Source organism: Lithobates pipiens, unplaced genomic scaffold, assembly GCF_037356315.1.
Source record: "Lithobates pipiens isolate NorthernLeopardFrog02 unplaced genomic scaffold, aLitPip1_a1.2 Scaffold_18, whole genome shotgun sequence".
NCBI lineage: Eukaryota > Metazoa > Chordata > Amphibia > Anura > Ranidae > Lithobates > Lithobates pipiens.
The window spans coordinates 282,287,623-282,307,594 of NW_027507758.1; the positions used below are offsets into that span (position 1 = coordinate 282,287,623).

The window sequence follows — 19,972 nt, forward strand, 5'->3', positions numbered from 1 at the left end:
TCACCACAGAAACTTTGGTCACCCATGGATGCATATGTGTGGGTGTTAAAGCCCATCCTGTTTGGTGCTGCATGTTTTACATTATGTGGGTGGCAAGAGGTTATGTGGGTGAAAATATTAACATTAAGTAGAACTCAATATTCATATTTGTACTCTATAATAAAACTGACTGAAGCAATGCTAAATATGAGCTTGTTCATGTACATTTACTTTTAATAAGAATATACTATTGAGGCATATTGCACAGTTTTATTCTTTTTGGAGACTATACAAAATGTTTTAAGACGGGAACCATACAATTTGTATCTTTTACAACTTGTCATTTAACATTATACAAACATGCCTTTTTGTAAATATATGAACAAAAAATTCTAAGCCATGGAAAGGAGAGCAGCGATGACCACCTTTGATCCCCTGTATAATAGGTTTTGCAAATTTTCTCTAGGACAGAGAAATTAGGAGAACATACAGTTGTGATGGATCCTCAATTCATTTTATTGAACAAGTTGTGTTTTCTTTTTTTTTCTATCACTTTCACACAGAAAAGTAAATTGGAGCTCCAGCCAGAACGGTTTTTAGTATTAGATGGATTACAGATGAGGTAAAACCTCGAGATCTTTGATGGTGTCTTGTTTTTCCACAGGGATGTTGGAGTAAGGGGAAATCTTTCCAGTGGGACAGACAACAATGAAAACTTTGTGGCAAAGATTTCAAACCTCTACTAGGTTTTACTGTTTTCTTGTACCCTGGAGGTGGTTTACCCTCGCTTCTTGGCATGTCACTGGAACGAAGACTAAATTGCTTCAATGGAGGCATGCCAATTAAGGAACATACAAAAAAAAAAAAAAAGTATTAAAAACTATTTTGGAATGGCGCTCTTTCATTTCCATGGAGTATGGTAACCTATAGATTCCTGGTGGAGGTATATTCACTTTGAGCTGACAACATAATTTGTAGAGGGTCTCACTTTAATTTTAATTGAAAGCTTACCTTGCTAATCAAACTACAAGCATTTAAGACATGGTGATATAAACTCACTTTGTGTAGAACAACATAGCTCAAGTGTGTCTATACTGTTATTGGTATGTAAGCTGTCACTAACACGTTAGCGTAGGCATCAGGAGGTGTATGTATAAATCCTCCAGTATTTTTTTTTTTTTTTTTTTTTTAAAGTGGCCTCTAAATGTTGGGTGGTCTAATACTTAAATATCCATATCAAATGAGAACATTGGATATTGGCTCATCCCTTAGCTCCATATTTGCCATCAATGCACTGGGAGGCTTCAGTGAAGAACAGAAAGTCATGAAAAGAGGTGGAGCCAAGTTGATGTCTACATCAAAGGACCCCATGCTTAGGGGCTCCCAGTTTGACCTACAAGGTAAAAGACAATATGTGCCTACATTAACATGCTAGTGCCTATCTCCAGATCACCTATTACTTAAAAACAAAACAAAAAAAAACAAACACATGCAGGCTTGTAGGTTGACTGAAAATTAAGAGGATTGATGTCTCCAGTTAGCGACCAGCAATTAAGAGACATGGAACCAAGTCAATATACAGAATGTCCTTGCACAATTGATCCAGTGTAGAAAATAGGTAAACTCTACAATGTGTGCTACTGTTTAACAAATTACTTTGTATAAGATTTACATTGACAATTATGTTCTGTACTGTTTTAAAAGTGTCTGAAATAAGAACTGTGTGTATTGTTCTGTAGAATAGATTTCAGCTTTTTTTTTTTCAGAAGAGGAATCTGACGACTGCTAGTAGCAACACAGGCAGTTTCTAATGCAGGCGCTATGTTGAGAGGCCAGATGAGACCATTAACTTGAATTGAACGTCAAACCTTCTGTGCAAATACAAATATTATAATAATATATAAAATATATTTTATAATATATAAAATATCTTTTGAAAACCTAAATTTATTTACAAAGTTGCATATTAAGGTAAAACCAAACTGTAGTAATATAAAGTGATTATTCCTTCCAGACGATGCCCAACTTGAGAGAAGACATGCATTTGGAATTTAGGAATACTTTTGCAGATGTGGCAGGGTTTACAAATACAGATCATTTCATCATACAAGACTCCACATGACTTTTCCATTGATCCCCATATTAAGTTAATCTTTAACCTCTTGGCGCCAGTGCCTCCCGGCCCTCTAAAAGGTTTATAATGCCCGGGAGGCAGGGTGCAGTTTAAGATCACGTGACCACCGCGATTAGCTGTCGCGTGGTCCGAAAACTCCCGATCAGTTAGTCGACTGCAACTATGCTGGGTGCACGCTCTCAGCACAAGTGCATAGGCAGCAATTAATTTAAATATGTGGACCCTTGGCGCTAAGGAGCAGGTGCCAAGAGGCTACATATTTGCATATGACCGGCGCCAAGGGGTTAAACAAAAAACACAAAAAAAGGTGAAATAACTCCAAAAATCCTGGCCACTTCTCTGGATTCCACTGACTCATAGTGGCCGTGATGCCCCATGCTGCCGATGTAGTGGTCTGTAGACTAATATACAGCCCTTGAGTGAGCATCCATCATATTGCACACAATGGTAAATGCTTATTGGTTAGCACATGACCATGCTGACCAATGAGTAAAGCATCTGAGGCTTCCTCTACCAGTATGGGTAGTAGTAAGGAGTACTTTTCATTGGTGGTCAATGCAGTCATACGGTTGCACTGATTAATGAGTGATAGCCATTGCCAGCATTATGATTGGTATTGACTCCGGAGCTGTACACTGGCAGCACAGGGCGTCACGACTGCTATGTGCAGTAAAATGCAGAGGGATAGCCTGGATATTTGGAACTAGTTCATATTTTCATTTTTTGTGAACTTACCCTTTAAAATGGTCAGCTCCACTCCAGTGTGGTTGATGAAACTGAATGGCAATATTCTAGGCACCTGTCTGAGTATGCATTTGTAGTCTAGCCATGCAACTGGCCAAATAACTAGATCACCCAATTTTTATTTTTTTTTATCGTCCCTCCCCTAAAAAAGGTACTAGTTAAACCAAAATTTTGAATTTGGGTATCGATATACCAATCCTGTTTTACAGGTAATATAAATTAAAGCTAGTTTACATGTTAAACATTCACAGTGTTAATAATCTGAAAAAAATAATGCACCAGAAAAGTCACATTTTTAGCTAAAAGTGACTACATAAAAGTCAATATAAGATCAAGTCTGAACAAAAAAAGCTGTAAAGCGATTGAGGTCCTCTTAAATATCTTCTGTACACATTGCACAAATCTCACAGTAACATGGGCCTCTGATACTGTACACAACTCACTTCTGAAGTTTCCTATCAGCCTTGAGCAACATCACTAAAAAGAAAAATGTAGAAAAGTCATGTAAACAACGCAGATGTCCAGCAGCTGGGAAGTAACATTCATAGATGTTTTTTTTTTCAAGTCTTGTCCTCTGAGGGGAGTCATAAGAGAGCCGTTATAGCAGTCTGGTTTATGGGCTTTAAGCAGTCTCTTGGAGAAGAGTAGCCTTCTGCTGCTAGTGTACAGTATTGTGGCTTCTGGTAATCGCCACAATCTGCCACAACCCAAGTAGTACTATGGACTTTTGGCCTGTCGTATTCACACTCCTCTATGTGTATCCTGTGGGGTGTTTGGTAGTCCCCTCCACTGTCTTCTGCACTGGATGAGATGGAAAAGCTGACACCAGAGAAGGAGTGCTTGCGGTCCAGTGCCACCACAGGGACGTTGTAACCACACTCTGGTGAGAAGGTATGGTCCCGCATGACATGGCGCTCTATAATTGGGGTGGCATACTCCGGCTCTGGGTACGTCAGCGGCAGTGCGTATTCATTGGTCCTGAGAGGGCAATCATAGTGGTTCTCCCTTTCTAGGCTGCCGTTATTGGCATCTTTGTCCATAGGCTTGAATGTGGATCCTTTCCGTGACACTGTGCCAGTGCCAATCATGAGGGTCTGCTCATAATCTATGTAAAGAAAGGAGATTTAGAATAATGCAATGAAACCGGAGTAATGTGTAGGAATATACTGACTTTGAAAAGCTTCCATAAAAAGATTTCGTAGAGAAGTAAACAATGATTAGATTGAAGGTAAACATACTGGAAAAAGATGTGCATTTTTTTTGTTTTTATTTATTATTGCTTTCAAGCGTCCACCATTTTGGCCCATTTTCTGGCAAATTAGACATTAGTCTATGGTGCTAGTCAGAAGTCAGTCAATCGTGTACAAATTCCAATGGGATGCCACTGATTTACATTACATGCTGCTAGTTTATTCTGTGTTTAAAGTTTTTTTAATTTGAGGTCAAAAGCTAGCATTAGTTTTGGCTTTAACAAAACAGGCGATCATACAAATCCATCTGTTTACCTAGAGATGAGATGTGATCAGTTATACATTCTACATCCTGCATGCGCTTTAGTTTTGTATACCCAATCCCTGTTTTTTTTGTGTTTTGTTTTTTAAGCATGCTGCCACTAGGTGGCACTATAGCAAAGGAAATGCATGTTTCTTCAACCCCAAGTAAACCTGTGGAAATGGCAATATGGGAGCTCTTTATTTTATATTCAACATCGTATGGGAGTTTAGCTACCAAAGCAATTACCTACAGTTTGGTTGTTCAAGGGTGGACTAAAAACAAAAACACAAGGGGCAAGCACTTTTTCTTATAGGATATTTAAACCCAAGAACAAAATGTATTGCAGCTTGCCAGTCTTTACATATACATTCATTTTTTTTTTCTCAGGCCAAGGACATTTTCTGCAAGAACAGAGAAAATCCTTTTGATCCTGCTAGAAATCCAGTGTACTTGTCACATTCTGTGCACTAAACAGAAATCTCAGACAATGTTATCAGTCTTCTTAGTGGTTTTCTGTGAACTACAGAAGACCTCGGCCCTATTTAATGAAAATGAGACGAGGAGAGGAGAAGAGAAGGGGTCTGTGTACTATTCATGAGAGCAGCCTATGGAAACAACGCTTCTCCTTCCCTGGACAGGAAGTGTTTTACTGGCAGGATCACTGCATGCAAATAAGGGGAAATAAACTTGAAAAAAAGAAAACTAATGCAGCCACAGCATATAAGAACTGACAAGCTGTCACATTTTGTTTCGCTTTTGAGTTTAGCTATGCCTTCCGCAGCCAGAGCCAATTTTGCATGTTATTTTAAACACTTAAAAAAAAAAAAATAATAATCTTTATTAAGCCCGGTTCGCACCAGCCGACTTTAAAGTCGCGCAATAGTCGGTGCGATTTTAGATTAAGACTTTTATATGACTTTTACACACATTGGCACTAAAGCCGTATCAAAGTAGTGCAGGGACCTTTTCTGAAGTCGCAGTGAGTTCAACCTAATAGTGGAAGTTCCGCTTTAAGCAATCCTGACCCCCCTGACATGCCACATTTGGCATGTCATTCTATTGGAGGGGGGAGCGGGTACCTAGTTTTAACAGGTACCCAGCTCCCAATTCTGGTCATGCCGCCTAGGCAACTCCCCCCCCCCCCCCCCCCGCAATCTTCTGGGACACGTCACAGACTTGCAATTGCACAGCAGGTGCCCACACTTGCAATGCCGGCACCGCTGAGAGGAGTGGGAGAGAAACAAGGCTTTGGGCGCCCACATCGCTGGATTGTGGGACAGGTGAGTATGTGTTTATTATACAGTGCCTTGCAAAAGTATTCACCCACTTGGCTTTATACCTATTTTGTTACATTACAGGCTTTAGTTCAATGTTTTTTTAATCTGAATTATATGTGATGGATCAGAACACAATAGTCTAAGTTGGTGAAGTAAAACTAGAAAAGAATATATACATAAAACTATTTTTCAGAAATAAAAAAAATGATAATTGCCATGTGCGTATGTATTCATCCCCTTTGTTATAAAAAGGTCTGGTGCAACCAATTACCTTCAGAAGTCACATAATTAGTGAAATGATGTCCACCTGTGTGCAATCTAAGTGTCACATGATCTGTCATTACATATACACACACACCCTTTTGAAAGACACCATGACACACTGATCGTGATTGCAATTTTGCAAGAGTGTAATAAATGCATTTTTTTTTTATTCAATGTTGGTGCATTTATTTAATTTTTTTATATGTATAAGCGTGTAGGGTGTGTATTTTAAATGTGTGTAGTGATCTAAATGGGAGGCTAATCAAATCAGTGCTATATACCCTGTTTCCCCTAAAATAAGACCTAGCGTGATTGTCGGTGTTGGCTGCAATATAAGCCCTACCACCCAAATAAGCCCTACTCTGTTTCCTCAAAAATAAGCCCTACCCTGAAAAGAAAACCTACAAGGACTTTAACCAGGGCTTATTTGGGGGGTAGGGCTTTTATTGCAGCGATCACCGACAATCACACTAGGTCTTATTTTAGGGGAAACAGGGTAGGAAGTGTTTGAGGTTTGCTTCTTACCTTCTGTGTCACACTTGACAAAGTCAAACTTCTGCATCACTTCTTTGTCATTGGAGTAGCTGATGGTAAACTCTGTTGACTGTTGTCTCATAATGGGCTGTTCCAATTGCTTCCAGCACCCTGCACCATAGAATATTCATTAGACACTTGTACATTGTAATAAAATCATAGGAAAATAAAGGCTGTCAACTTACCACCTTTTTGTTCCTCAGTTTTGTAAGTGTCTGTTTTCAATCTATTCCTGCAAGACAAATAAATTCACAATTTAAAATACGATTCTAAGAAAACATACATGCCTTTGCAATGAATCCATAGTTGATGGTGCTGACAGCTTAGCGGCAGTATCTTTAGGCAGACAGGAGGATTTGGCATTGCAATTTCTGTAGCAGGATGAGGAAAGTATACAAAACAAGGGGTTGGTTTAGTGGTGGGGAATAGCTTAATCTTACATGAGGTTAGGTTATAGTTAGAAATCATGGGAGTTTTGTTAATGGGTTAGGCTTAAGGTTAGGTTCACATTGCAGCAATGCGGGAACGCCGCAAATCCACGGCGGGTTCCCGCATCGCATTCCTCCCGGCGGCAGTTCACACTGCCCTATACGAACTGCTGGGAGTGTCAGTGAAACATTAATGACACCTCCAGATCAGTTCGCATATCGCAGTGCGATCTGCAAACTCGGACAGGAATCGGATCGCATGGTGTGAACACCCATGCGATCCGATTCTGCTGCGGACCAAAAAAAGGGTCCTGTGCGAGTTTGGGCCACGTGCGATGCGAATTCAGCCATACTATCTGTATGGCTGAACTCGCATCGCACAGAGATCGGATGTGATTTGCACTGCAGTGCGGTGCGAATCACATCCGGTTCTCGTAACCGCTGCAATGTGAACCCAGCCTCAAGAGGAAGTAAACTCTCCCACTCTGATGCTTCTTTTCATTTAGTCCATTATAATAAACTATCAAAACTATAGCCACTGTAATCCAGCCCAAATTGCATATTACTTACTGTATAAAGAAACTTTAAAAAAACTTGTTTCCAGAGGTAAGGCAGTGCCATCTTAAGTATTGTTTTCTGAGTCCACAGTGGAGTGTATTTCCGCCCTTACATTGAGCACTTCCTGTACTGTTAACCAAGCTCTTTCTCAAGCCAACGTTTCTATGGTAACCCTGTTTCCCTGTTCATAGCTGACTTGTTTTATTTCATAGTATTTATTTGTGCTGATTATCTGGTGTTTGCCTGTGTGAGTCCTATCAGCTTCAGCTGACGAGTCTGCAGTAAATGTGTCCCATGCCCTGCTTTACACTGCATGTGAGGTCACACGGTGTGTAGGAGGAAGCTCTGAGTGATTATGAAGCCTCCTGGGATATCAGTGTTGTGTGCTGTAGGAAGTCCTGATAACAGATAGATAGGACATATAGAGTGTGCCGTAAATCAGGGGAGATCTGGGCATGCTCAGTGACATCATTCTAAAGAACAAAAAGGGATTACAATACTAAGCAAGGAGATATCTACAAGCAGTGTTCATTAGGGTTTTTTATGCTGATTTACATGGGACAAAGTTGTGGGGGAGGGTTTACAACCACTTTAAAGTAGAACTAAAGGCAACATTTTTTTCTTCCCTTTGGATAGGGCAAAGCCGTGTCAGTTTTTATTTCCCACTAGGAAATTCCTCCTGTCCCACAGGTGCCATTGAAATGAATGGGATTTTGCTTGTTGAGCATTTGTTTGGGCATTTTACAAGCGTTTTATCAGCAGAAAACGCTCAGGTGTGAATGCAGCCTAATCATACAATTTAGGATTTAACCTTCATGGTTGTCACAGCAAAGTATTTCAATAGAGAATTCTTAAATACAAACTTTGCCCAAGGAACTTTGGAAGAGTTGATTTTGATTATTATCCGAAGTGGTGAACATTGATTCATGAAACACAGTTTTAAGATATCAACTGAATTATTCTTATATGCAATCATACAACTATGCACTTTTTTTATATACTCCATGCAATTTTAATAGGATTTTAATCATGCATGGGTTTTTTTAAACATGTACTGACTTGTTTTTGTTTGGCGCAACTCTTCCAAGTCCCTTGGGAAATATTTGTATTTTTAAAAGTTCTCATATTTAAGGACTGAGCTCTTGCATTGTGCATATAGTATTTCAATAATCTTTTACCCCCTCACCTGTGGTACTTTGGCGAGGGTGGTGTCTTATTCCTTCCAGTAAGATCCTGAGGAATGCAGAGCAGCCCAAATCTCACAGGAAGACACTCTTGCAATGGACTGGAGTGTCTTCACACAAGATTTAGCCTAGTCTGTACTTCCCAGGAAGGATACTGACATCAAAAGCAGCAATGTGGAAGACTGGGGGGATACAATCTAAATCTTTTCTTTACAGATATCTTTTGGGTGTATCAGCATGTGATTTTGACAGACATTATAAGCCAAATTCAAACTGCAATGCAAGGATTTTCACGATTCATAGACTAATCCGGAGACTGTATTTTATTGGTTCTTTGATCAGAAATTATTCCCCTTCAGACTCCCATCTCCATGACAAGTTTCGAAAACATTGGAGATATGGCAACATCCTTATACCACCAAAACTATTTAAAAACAGAAGACCAAAATTATTGCCAACAATAAAGAGAAATAGATGGCCAAGAACTGATGTGACAGAATGCAATTCTATATGTTCCACAATCAACAGTGTTACAATCAGTAAAGAGAACAATCATCTACACAAAAAAAAAAAATCTGCAGAATTAGAACGTTGCCCAGTACAGACTATATACCTAATAAAAGATTTAGACTTTTTTGGGTATGAAAGTATAGATCCCAACCAGTATGTTATCAGAGTAGGAGAACCTACCTTCGTGTTATGCATATACAGATCCCAGCTACAACTAAACACAGCACCAGCACCACTGCGATGAGGACAACGACGAGTTTCCACCCTAAATTGGAAACAAGGAAAGCATTTATTTTTCTGAGAATAAAATCTTGCTGGATAAATTATGAAGTTCGCTAAAGGTCATAATTCTTATGAAACCATACTATTTCAGAAAGAGATGCATACCAAAGTCATTTTCCTCTGAAGGAACTGGCTCAGTGATGTTCTCTTCCTCTTTTACTGGGGTTTTGGCCCTCTTCTCGTTTGGCTTCTTCCACATAGGATGGGTGGATGAATTGTGAGCTGCGGAGGAAAAAAAAACATGGATGAGCTGTGAAAACTAATGCACTCCTGCACCTGGTCATGGTTAAAGCCCAGTGTCAGGGAAGAATTCAGAGAAGAACTTGCAAATATCCAATACGGCCATGCTAATTCGCGCACGCGCATTACCGAACAGGCACATGCTGGCAAATCTTCCTACGCATCAGCGCACCAGTGTACGCAAAGCGTGCCAATTGCCAGTGTTCAAGTGTTCACTGGCCTATATAAGGACACTAGTGGCTCTCACAAATTGCTGGATTATTGTCAGCCTTGTATACTGTGCCTTGTGCTTCTGCTCAATTACCCGTTACCACCAGCTTACCCCTGACCTGGTCCTCTCCTGGCTCTGAACCCAGCTTGCTTCACAGACCTGCTCCTGCCTATTCCAGATTGACATCCTGGGTTTAACCCTGGGCTTGATCTCGACTATGCTCCTGACTTCCGGTAACCCCTGGCCTGGCTTCTGACCTTGCTCCTGCTTTACCCATCTGTCAAGATCCGCCAGCACCTGCAGAGACTGATTTGCTGTGACCACCTTCTCTGCCCTTGGGTTTCCTCAAATTTGGAATCATCAGCCAGCTTCATCTCCAGGTGACCCGTGCATCTTTGGGCACAGCACCCTCTGTTATCACCTTCATGGGTACTCTGCACTCAGCCTCAAGGGGAGCCCTCTCGTCACCTCAGCCTTCAGTCTGGTACATGACATTGACACCTAGGTAAGCTCATTTCAGGTGCATCAGAACAAAGTCTTAGTTATTTTCTTTAGAAAGCAGCCACAGCCCAAGCAAAAACACCTGTCCCCTGCCAGCATGTGGTAGAGAAGAACCCCTACTCTCCCTGTGGAAGATTATCTCACTGCAGAGGTCCTATGTGTCACTTGCGGAGTCAGAACTAGAGCTCTCTAATCAGCAAGGAGCATGAATTTTGCCGATAGCATAACTATTGGTGTTACTCATGGAGTGTGGACCACAGCTGCTAGAGAGCAAGGGTCTTTCTCTACAGGTAGGGGACAGGCTTTTCTACTCTACTTTTCTAGGCTGGTGCTGCTTTTCTGGACAAAGATTGTAAGATCTGGAATACCTTTTGTTTGAATGCATCTGGAATGTATTTGGCTGACTTAAACTTAAAGTTCAGTTGAGCTTTAAGGCGTTACTAGCAAACAGCCTAAAGCTGGTCATAGATGGTCCGAATCATTTATGGGCAAGCTGATTGTATCCAAGTCAATCGATGGATCGACTTGGGTATAACCAGCATGCCAGATTTTTAATGCGATTATTGCCAGTGGCTATATCTGCTAGCAATAATCAATGTATTCTCCCGACAGGGACGGCTCCCAGCATCTCTACTGCTGGGAGAACACAGTAGCACCACAGGAGGGATTCCCCCCCATCAGCACTGACTGTGTTGATGAGGAAACTGAGCGACTTTCTTTCCAGCAACCGCAGGTTGCCCCATCTATGGTCTGCTTAAAACATTTAGAAATAAGATTACAGGGAAGATACCAGTAATGTTTATTTAAAGATGACTTATTCTGTATTGTGTTGCTGCCAATTCTGCTCTACAAAATACGCAGACCTGTCTACCTATTCCTATCTATGAATACTTTTCATTTAAATTGGATGTAGCTGCTATCTGTATAGTATTCCACACAGAACAATGTGGTGTAAGTGATGCTTCTTGAACTTACACTGTGTAAGAGCGCATCCTATAAGTTCAACTTTCATAGCAATCCTTTGGTTCCAGGTTCGAGGTATTATACGGAGAGCTCGTGCCACAACTGGAGGGATTAAGTTGTTACGAGTCTGATCTTGATAGTCTGAGTTCCCCTCTAATACCTAAAGAATAGTACAATACATACACTTTACTTCACTATAGAATAAAAGTAGTCACACAAGTCATTAGAATGGAAGATTAAAGGTTGCATTGTGAGTTTAGAGAGTCACTTGAACCATTTTCCCAGATAAATTGATAGTTCTGTGTGTTTTGTCTTTAGCAATCTGTCAGATTTTTCTCTTGTATTCAGCAGAGACAAATCTCAGGGGCTGCATCTGACTTGTGCTTTGCACATTCATACATGAGACCCAAACTAGGTTTGAAAGCACAAAACAAATATTTTGAAATAAATGTAAAGTAGGGATTTTCCAGCATGTATTTTAAAGTGAATCCACAGGTAGACTGGCATGACACATACTGTATATTGCCAGTTCTGAAGGACCACAATGCTTGGTGCTGAAGGTCAAGGTCTACTGCACAGAGAAGGGTGACAAATGTTATGATGACCATACACTCAAATTAATAGCCATCATATGGATACAAATTTTTCCACCATAGTGAGCTCATATACAAATACATACATTACACAATTAACTATCAGGGCTTGTTTTCACTGCTGCTCCTTTAAAAAGCAACCTGTATTAACTCCCTAAATGAAACATTACCAAGCTGCAACCATGTGCATTGCATGCGGTACCATCTTGGTCCCATTCACTTGAACGGGATGTGTTCAGCCCAGTAAAAGTGACAAGGTATCATTTCTGCTGTGACCGTGATACTTGTACACCTCCTGCCACTGCCTTTGTAGCTAAGGGTGGAGTAGTTGGTAAACACGCAACTCAAGCATGTGGTTTTAACTGCCCTCAACTGCTACAGTAAGTGAGACCTTAGGATACATTCACATGAGCCTCCAGTGTATGATTTATTTAAATGCAGAAGATATGATCTGGGAGCAATAAAGCTTTTTACTTCCCAGATTATTTTCTTCTGCGTTTAAATGTACCTGTGTTTATGTGCATTTAGACATGTTCAGAGTATCTAATCTCCCCCAAATGCACAAAATTGTATCTTCGCTAAATTAAACTGAACAAATGTAAAACGCAGATAAAACACAGAGGGCTAATTTAAGTTTGAAAACACAGTATGTGTTACATAAATTTAAAAATAATGCATGCGTTTGTATGCATTTAAAAATATCCTACAAATCCATATAAATTGATACAATTGCATACAGCTTATTGCCCACGTGGATGAGGCTTTACTGATAGCTAGGTCATCACTGGGTGCCATAATAATAGTCTTGTAATGCTGTACACAGGCAACATAAATAGGCAGAAAGCAAAAGAAAAAAATTGAATTAAATAATAAATGACCTTTTCTTCATTGTTCATTGCTCCCTTGTAAGTCCTCCACTTCAATCCATCTCTTGTAAAGCTGATTATATAGGATTTCACATAAAAGTTAAAGTTCGGCAAGGTGGATCCTGTAGTGACAATACCTGAAGCAAACCAATGGAAAGGCATGTGTTTTAGTGAATACCAAAAGAAAAAAAAGGGCTGGTTTTAATTTCCAATAAGTGGTCATTTAGAAGCAGGCATCTAGCAGAATCAAATATATCTAAGTCTAATGTATTATGCGCTGTGAACTACATCACAGGAGACCCATAAAACAGCCAAAGCAAAATGTATGTATAGGCAAAGCGATTCGTTTAAAAAGAGTAGGGAAGGGTTACAACCCTTATCAGTTTCTTTTTCGCCTTCTGTGTACTATTGGGGAAGTTGTCAATTAAACAGGTGCCCCTATTGGAAAATGTGCTCTTTGCTCTGGGGACCGCTCTAAAATTTTGGATCTCTCTTTATTTTAGATGACAATGTGCATCAGTAAGAATAGAAGAATGAATTTCCATTATAAGTGCATAGACAGCCATATTTATCTCCTCCCCATTATCTAAAATATTTTTTTAAATTTTTGCCTCTACACTTTAAAGTGGTAATAAACTCTTCATTAAAAATAAAAAATCTTGCATACTGAAAAACTTACCATGAAACAAAGCCCTCACCAATGACAGAGCTGCCATCTTTACCCGGTCTTCCTTCTGGGGCTGCGCCCACTTGAATAGCCATGGCAAAGAACTCTGAAGGGATGGCACGAGTATGCCGTCCCTTCAGAGCGCATGCACCGGTAACATCAGCTGCAGCAACAGTATCTCCTAAATGGTGCACATTTAGGACATATTCACTGTACCTGCAGGTAAGCTTATTATAACCTTACCTGTAGGTACAACTAAAAAAGTGGAGTTTACTACCACTTTAATGAAGTGTACTACACAGCAAACGCTAATCCTCACTTAGGGATGAGCTTGGAGTTCGAGTCAAACTCATGTTCGACTCGAACATTGCCTGTTCACTGAACAGCAAACAATTTGGGGTGTTCGCGGCAAATTTGCGGAACACCCTGTTCTAGTCTATGGGAGAAATCTAAAGTGCTAATTTTAAAGGCTTATATGCAAGTTATTGTCATAAAAAGTGTTTGGGGACCTGGGTCCTGCCCCAGGGGAAATGTATCAATGCAAAAAAAAAAAAAGTTTTAAAAACGGCCATTTTTCGGTGGCAGTGATTTTAATAATGCTTAAAGTGAAACGATAAAAGTGTAATATTCCTTTAAATTTTGTACCTGGGGTGTGTGTATAGTATGCCTGTAAAGGGGCGCATGTTTCCCGTGCTTAGAACTGTCCCTGCACAAAGTGTCATTTCTGCAGGAAAAAAAAGTTATTTAAAAGCACTCGCGGCTATAATGAATTGTCCGCTCCCCGTAATACAGATAACAGTCATTAATAAAAAATAAAAAAAAAATAAAAAAAAAAAGTGTGGAGTTCCCCCAAATTCAATTACCAGGCCCTTTAGGTCTGGTATGGATATTAAGGGGAACCCCGCATCATTAAAAAAAAAAAATTGTGTGGAGATCCCCCCAAAAATCCATACCAGACCCTTTATCTGAGCACGCAACCTGGCAGGCCTCAGAAAAAGAGGGGGGACAAGAGAGCGCCCCCCCCCCCCTGAACCATACCAGGCCACACGCCCTCAACATTGGGAGAATGCTTTGGGGGTCTGTGACCCCTCAAAGCACCATGTCCCCATGTAGAGGGGGGACAAGGGCCTCATCCCCACAACCCTGGCCGGTGGTTGTGAGGGTCTGTGAGCAGGGGGCTTATCAGAATCTGGAAGCCCCATTTAACAGGGGACCCCCAGATCCCAGTCGCCTACCATTTCACAAAGCTAAGTTCCTCAGCTAAGAAGTGTCAGGCTCCCGGGATTCCCGCAGTGTCTCCGGTGGAGACAGGATGGATGCGCTGGAGGGAGAGACCACCCATCGCTGGATCAGATCAGCCATCACTGGACCCCGGAGAGACGATCATCCATCACTGGATAGTAAGTGTCGATTACCACCGCTGGAATCTTTTTAAATTTTTTTTTATTTTTAATAAAGGATTTTTCCCAACGGTGTGTGTGTGTGTGTGTGTGTGTGTGTTTTAAAAAATTTTTACACTTTCTTTTGAAATGGTGGGGGTACTTTTGTACCCCCTTACCATTTCAAACGGGGAGGGGAGGCGGGATCTGGGGGTCCCCTTGTTAAAGGGGGCTTCCAGATTCTAATAAGCCCCCTGCCCACAGACCCCCCAACAACCACAAGCCAGGGTTGTGGGGATGAGGCCCTTGTCCCCATCAACATGAGGACATGGTGCTTTAAGGGCCCAAAGCATCCTCCCAATGTTGAGGGCATGTGGCCTGGTACGGTTCAGGAGGGGGTTGCTCTCGTCCCCCCCTCTTTTCCTGCGATCTGCCAGGTTGCATGCTCGGATAAAGGGTCTGGTATGGATTTTTGGGGGGGGAACTCCACGCCATTTTTTTTTTATTTGACGTTGAGTTCCCCTTAAAATCCATATCAGACCTGAAGGGTCTGGTATGGATATTTGGGGGGGACCCCACTTTATTTGTTTTAAAAAATTTGATGCGGGGTTCCCTTTAATATCCTTACCAGACATGAAGGGCCTGGTAATTGAATTTGGGGGAACCCCACGCTTTTTTTTTAAATTTTTTTTATCAATGACTTTCAATGACTGTTCTCTGTATTACGGGGAGCCGACAAGTTATTATAGCCGCGAGTGCTTTTAAATTACTTTTTTTCCGTGCGAAATTACACTTTGTGCAGGGACAGTTCTAAGCACGGGAAACATGCGCCCCTTTACAGGCATACTATACACGCCCCCAGGTAAGAAATTTAAAGGAATATTACACTTTTATTGTTTCACTTTAAGCATGATTAAAATCACTGCTCCCGAAAAAAACTTCAGTTTTTAAAACTTTTTTTTGCATTGATACATGTCCCCTGGGGCAGGACACAGGTCCCCAAACACTTTTTAGGGCAATAACTTGCATATTAGCCTTTACAATTAGCACTTTTGATTTTGAATGTTCGAATTCCATAGACTTTAATAGAGTTCTAAAGTTCACACGAAGTTTAGGTCTGTTCGCTGGTTCTGGTGCGAACCGAACCGGGGGGTGTTCGGCTCATCCTTAACCTCACTGAAGCATCCAAAGTTCGGTCAGGAATCAGCAAGGCTAATGTTTATTTTTTCCACATTTTCAGTAATTCAAAAGAGAATTACATTTGACAAATTAAAATATTCTTACCAGTTATTTTTCTCTTGTCTCCCAGGTCTATTTCTAGCCATTCACGGTCAAACTGATGACTGGAAGCCCAGGATACCCCCTGTGTATTGGATTGGGCCCTTCCTGGGGACCAGACCGTTGTCTCCCCATTCTCACTTCTCCATTCCCAGGATGAGGTAGCTAAAAATTTCTCTTCTCCGTTCCCTGCAGTCAATGAAGTGTTGCAATCTAAAAAAAAATATATATATATTATGTATGAATTTGATTAAGACGATTTATAGACATGTTAAAAACATACCCATTCCTCTCACTGAACAACAAACCTTACAAAAGTTATCCAAGGAAAGAATGAGTAGTGCTACCTTCAATTTGTATAATTATTAGTGCTTAAGGCAGAAGTTTGCATATTGCTCTATCCTTTCAAAGAAAAAAAAAAAAAAGAAAAAAAATTGAAGGAGCAACTCCACCTGGATCCTGATGTGCTAAATAAGCCACAGATTTGTTTTAGGTCTTGGGATTTAAACAAAGATCTTCCTGCCATAATTCCAGGCTCTCCTTCTTCCTAAGAGTTTCAGAATACATAAAAGGGGAGTGGGGCAAGTAGAATTTTTCTGGTTCCGCCATGAGACATTACAATGACTTTTAAAAACAATTATGTTTTATTTCACAGTCAACATTACTATATAAAAATTCATTCAAAAACACATAAGTTCCTCTGGGCTGGGGGTCAGAAAGCAGTAGATCTTGATCTACCAGTATATCACGGACAGGTGACTGGTAGATTGTGTCTGGGCTTGCTGACCCGCTATTCCAGAACATCAGAGTGCAATGCCGAGGGACTACTTGTAAAGTTGGAGCTGTAGTAGGGAGCAAGAGCCACATAAGCCGATGTCTCCTCTGTAGTGCCGGCTCCTATGCCATGCGGAGCGATACCTTCAGCTAACATGAACGTTAAATCTTCTTATCCAGGTACTATATGTTTGATTGGCATTACTGCACATCTAATTGACTATATGTGTATACAAACAGACATACCCATTTCTGACAATGCTGTAAAGGTTTTTCTTGAGTGCTTACTTATGGCTTACCTACCCTCTTAGGATCTGTCCTGGGACAATAGAAAGTCTCTTCCTACAATCACTATTCCTATCTGGCAGAATTTTAACCCAGTTTATCTAACCTGGGTAAGTTGTGTCTCTATCTTGCTTGCTGTCCTTCATGATACCTTACTTGCCATCTAGCTTTTCATACTATCATGTGCCTGAAATGGAAACTGGAATTGTTTTGTATCTTTATTTAATTTTAGATACTATAATGGTGTGGTCATGCCATCAACATTGATGGAAGCAATACTGAGATGTATTCAGCTCTCTGATATGAAATTCTCCCATCCATAATTCCAAGATTTAGCTGTGCTTCAACCACCCCACCACCAAACAAAAACTTGTGATTTTTTTAAATATCGTTTGCTCAATGGAAATGTCATATTGATATGTATCTTATACTTGCATACTAAATGATGACTGTTTTAGGTTTATAAGCTTAAATAGCAGTAAAGTCTTATGTTACATAGCACTTTGGCCCCTTTGGATATGCGCCCATGCATGTGACCTTGATGCCTCTTTTGCTTGTTGACCATGATTCAGTCTTTGAGGTAAAGATCCTTCATACCAATGTCTCTAATAACTGTAGGCTATGTGAGATAATTGCTATTGATTCTATAATGTTTTCTACTTATGTCTCTTCTTCTTATTCCTAGTGTATGGCGGTCCTACTTTTTTGTTTTCTCTACTGAAGAAGCTGGAAACCATGAAACATGTTGAGAGTGTTTGACTATCCACACAATCATATGATCCCTGGAGGTATCCGTAGCTTTAAGTGACCTCCCAATAGAGGTGTAATAACCGCCTAGAGGAACTTCTGTATCTTGAATGTATTTTTATACTGCAATATTGACTCTATGTGAAATAAAACGTAATTGTTTTTAAAAGTCGTTGTAATGTCTCCAATGTAATGTACCAAAAAATGGGATGTAGGTAAAAAAAGGTCTGCATCACCATTGCAGTTCTACATTCATATCCAGATATAGCGTTAGGCATTTCTTCGTTTTGCCAGGACATGCACTGGACATGGAATGGATAATGAACAAAACTGTACACTGCGAGAACAAAGTTGTGAAAAGCAGACACCTGAAAAATGAGCCCTTGTACAACAAGAAATCATCAAGAGACAATGCTGAGAGTTTTCACATTTTCCAAAAATCCCATTCATTTGGCCTTCCATCATGTTCAGTGAAAGCAAGCTAATCAGCAATAGAAGTAATTATTTCTCCTTCTGTCTCCCAGTAACAGTATGTATTTATACACTATTGGCAGGGGCTGCCCTGCAGGCAGACTCAACATGTGGAATTTGTACAACCTTCGCTCATTGCCTCAACAAGCTAGATATTTACTGAACAGCTGCAGAATCATTCTAACCCCAGGTGACTGCTAGCTGGAACGCTGTCAGAGATCCACATAACCATTTTATTCTGCACTGTGTAAATGCTTCGCTTATAGAGCCTGCTAAGGAAGCTCACGTTCAGATCGGTTCATCGCAAATCTAAAGTAGCCATTTAGACTACGTATTCATGTTTGTGAAAAAAAAAAACATGCACTATGGCTGCATATTTAGAACAAGGCTCTGTTGCCAGACAGTTCGTTTAAATCCTTACAGGAGTATAAATGTGTAATTTATGCATGTTAATTACCTTGTAAAGAATTCCCTTGTGTAAATATTAAAAAGCACTGCCATCTTGGATTTGATTTCAGCAGTCCCAGCAGACAGAGCCATCATGCAACTGACACTCGGGTCAGTGGCGGCCCATCCATAGGGAGCACCGCCCCCTAATCCATGGGGCTGGCCCCTAATCTACACACAGGGCGCCAGACGCATGGATTCCAATGTTTTTTTTTTTTTTTTTAATTATGTGATTAGAGCCCAAGGCTCTGATTGCTTCAAAAAAAAGGATGGGCTCAGGGCGAAGTGAGCCCACCCAGTTGTGTGACCATAGCAAATTAATATTCGCTATTGTCTTCCTGATTCTTCTCCCGGCCAAACAAAGTGGATCCTGAGACCCATCAAGCCTCCAAGGAGAAGAAGGGCCAAACCCAAGAGAAGGCAATGCAGGGTAAAGCCGCCATCCGCCAGGAAGGGGCTGGTGACTGGCTGACCGGGTGGTGGCAGCGAATGGACGGTTTGCCCCCCCCCCCCAAAAAAAAATATACCACCAGCCCCCACGGCACTCTGTAGTAGTCCCCTTCAGTCCTCCCCTGACAATTACATAACATTTGTGCTGCCACAGCTCCATCCTTCACCTCCCATCGACAGTAATGAGAACCTTTCAGAAGAAAAGAGGGTCAGAGCATGCAAGGAGAGTGAGATCTGTGCTAAAGATTTGACATTTCCTAAAGAAGTCAAATTTACTAGCACGTTCGGGGCATGTTGCAAGTCAATGCAAAATAGTTTATGGGAAAGAAAAAAATACTGTAAGCATGTAAATACTAGATTTGTCAGTGCTACATGTAATTTTTTGAGTTGGTGACAGGGTCTCTAACTTAAGCCTCATTTTACTTGTTCCAAACGATAAGTCAGATTCCACCATCTACATCTGTCCACAAATATAGCAGGTGGTCATAGGTGTAGGTTGGATTCCCCTGCCATCAATGCATCTTCTGCAAAGTGCAATTATGTTTTTGTAACATAAAAAATTACTGCCGCTGAATTGCTTTTGTATGTTTAAAGTGGAATTTCACTCGCTCAGTCAACATTGACTATTTTTAATCTTCACGCTGCTAGCATTAGTAAATAGATAAGGTATATTTACTTGTTTTGAACTTTTTTTTTTTTTTTTTTACATTTC

General features: G+C 40.6%; 1 protein-coding gene and 1 long non-coding RNA gene across 2 annotated transcripts in view; one reads left to right on the plus strand and one right to left on the minus strand.

Moving 5' to 3' along the window:
• Window positions 1-229: 229 nt before the first annotated feature.
• The window catches only part of DCBLD1 (discoidin, CUB and LCCL domain containing 1), an 88,855-nt gene continuing 69,112 nt past the window's right edge, over window positions 230-19,972 (minus strand). The window contains exons 8-15 of the mRNA XM_077487053.1: window positions 16,093-16,299; window positions 12,775-12,899; window positions 11,316-11,463; window positions 9,494-9,610; window positions 9,287-9,371; window positions 6,612-6,658; window positions 6,418-6,537; window positions 230-3,962 (exon numbers count right to left, since the gene is read on the minus strand). Of these exons, the coding sequence (XP_077343179.1) occupies window positions 3,442-3,962; window positions 6,418-6,537; window positions 6,612-6,658; window positions 9,287-9,371; window positions 9,494-9,610; window positions 11,316-11,463; window positions 12,775-12,899; window positions 16,093-16,299 (1,370 nt within the window). The 3' untranslated portion in view covers window positions 230-3,441. The remainder of the gene's footprint in view (window positions 3,963-6,417; window positions 6,538-6,611; window positions 6,659-9,286; window positions 9,372-9,493; window positions 9,611-11,315; window positions 11,464-12,774; window positions 12,900-16,092; window positions 16,300-19,972) is intronic.
• Window positions 3,611-18,061, plus strand: LOC143987893 (uncharacterized). The gene is made up of 2 exons (XR_013276719.1): window positions 3,611-3,748; window positions 16,118-18,061. It is a non-coding gene; the product is annotated as an uncharacterized LOC143987893 (long non-coding RNA).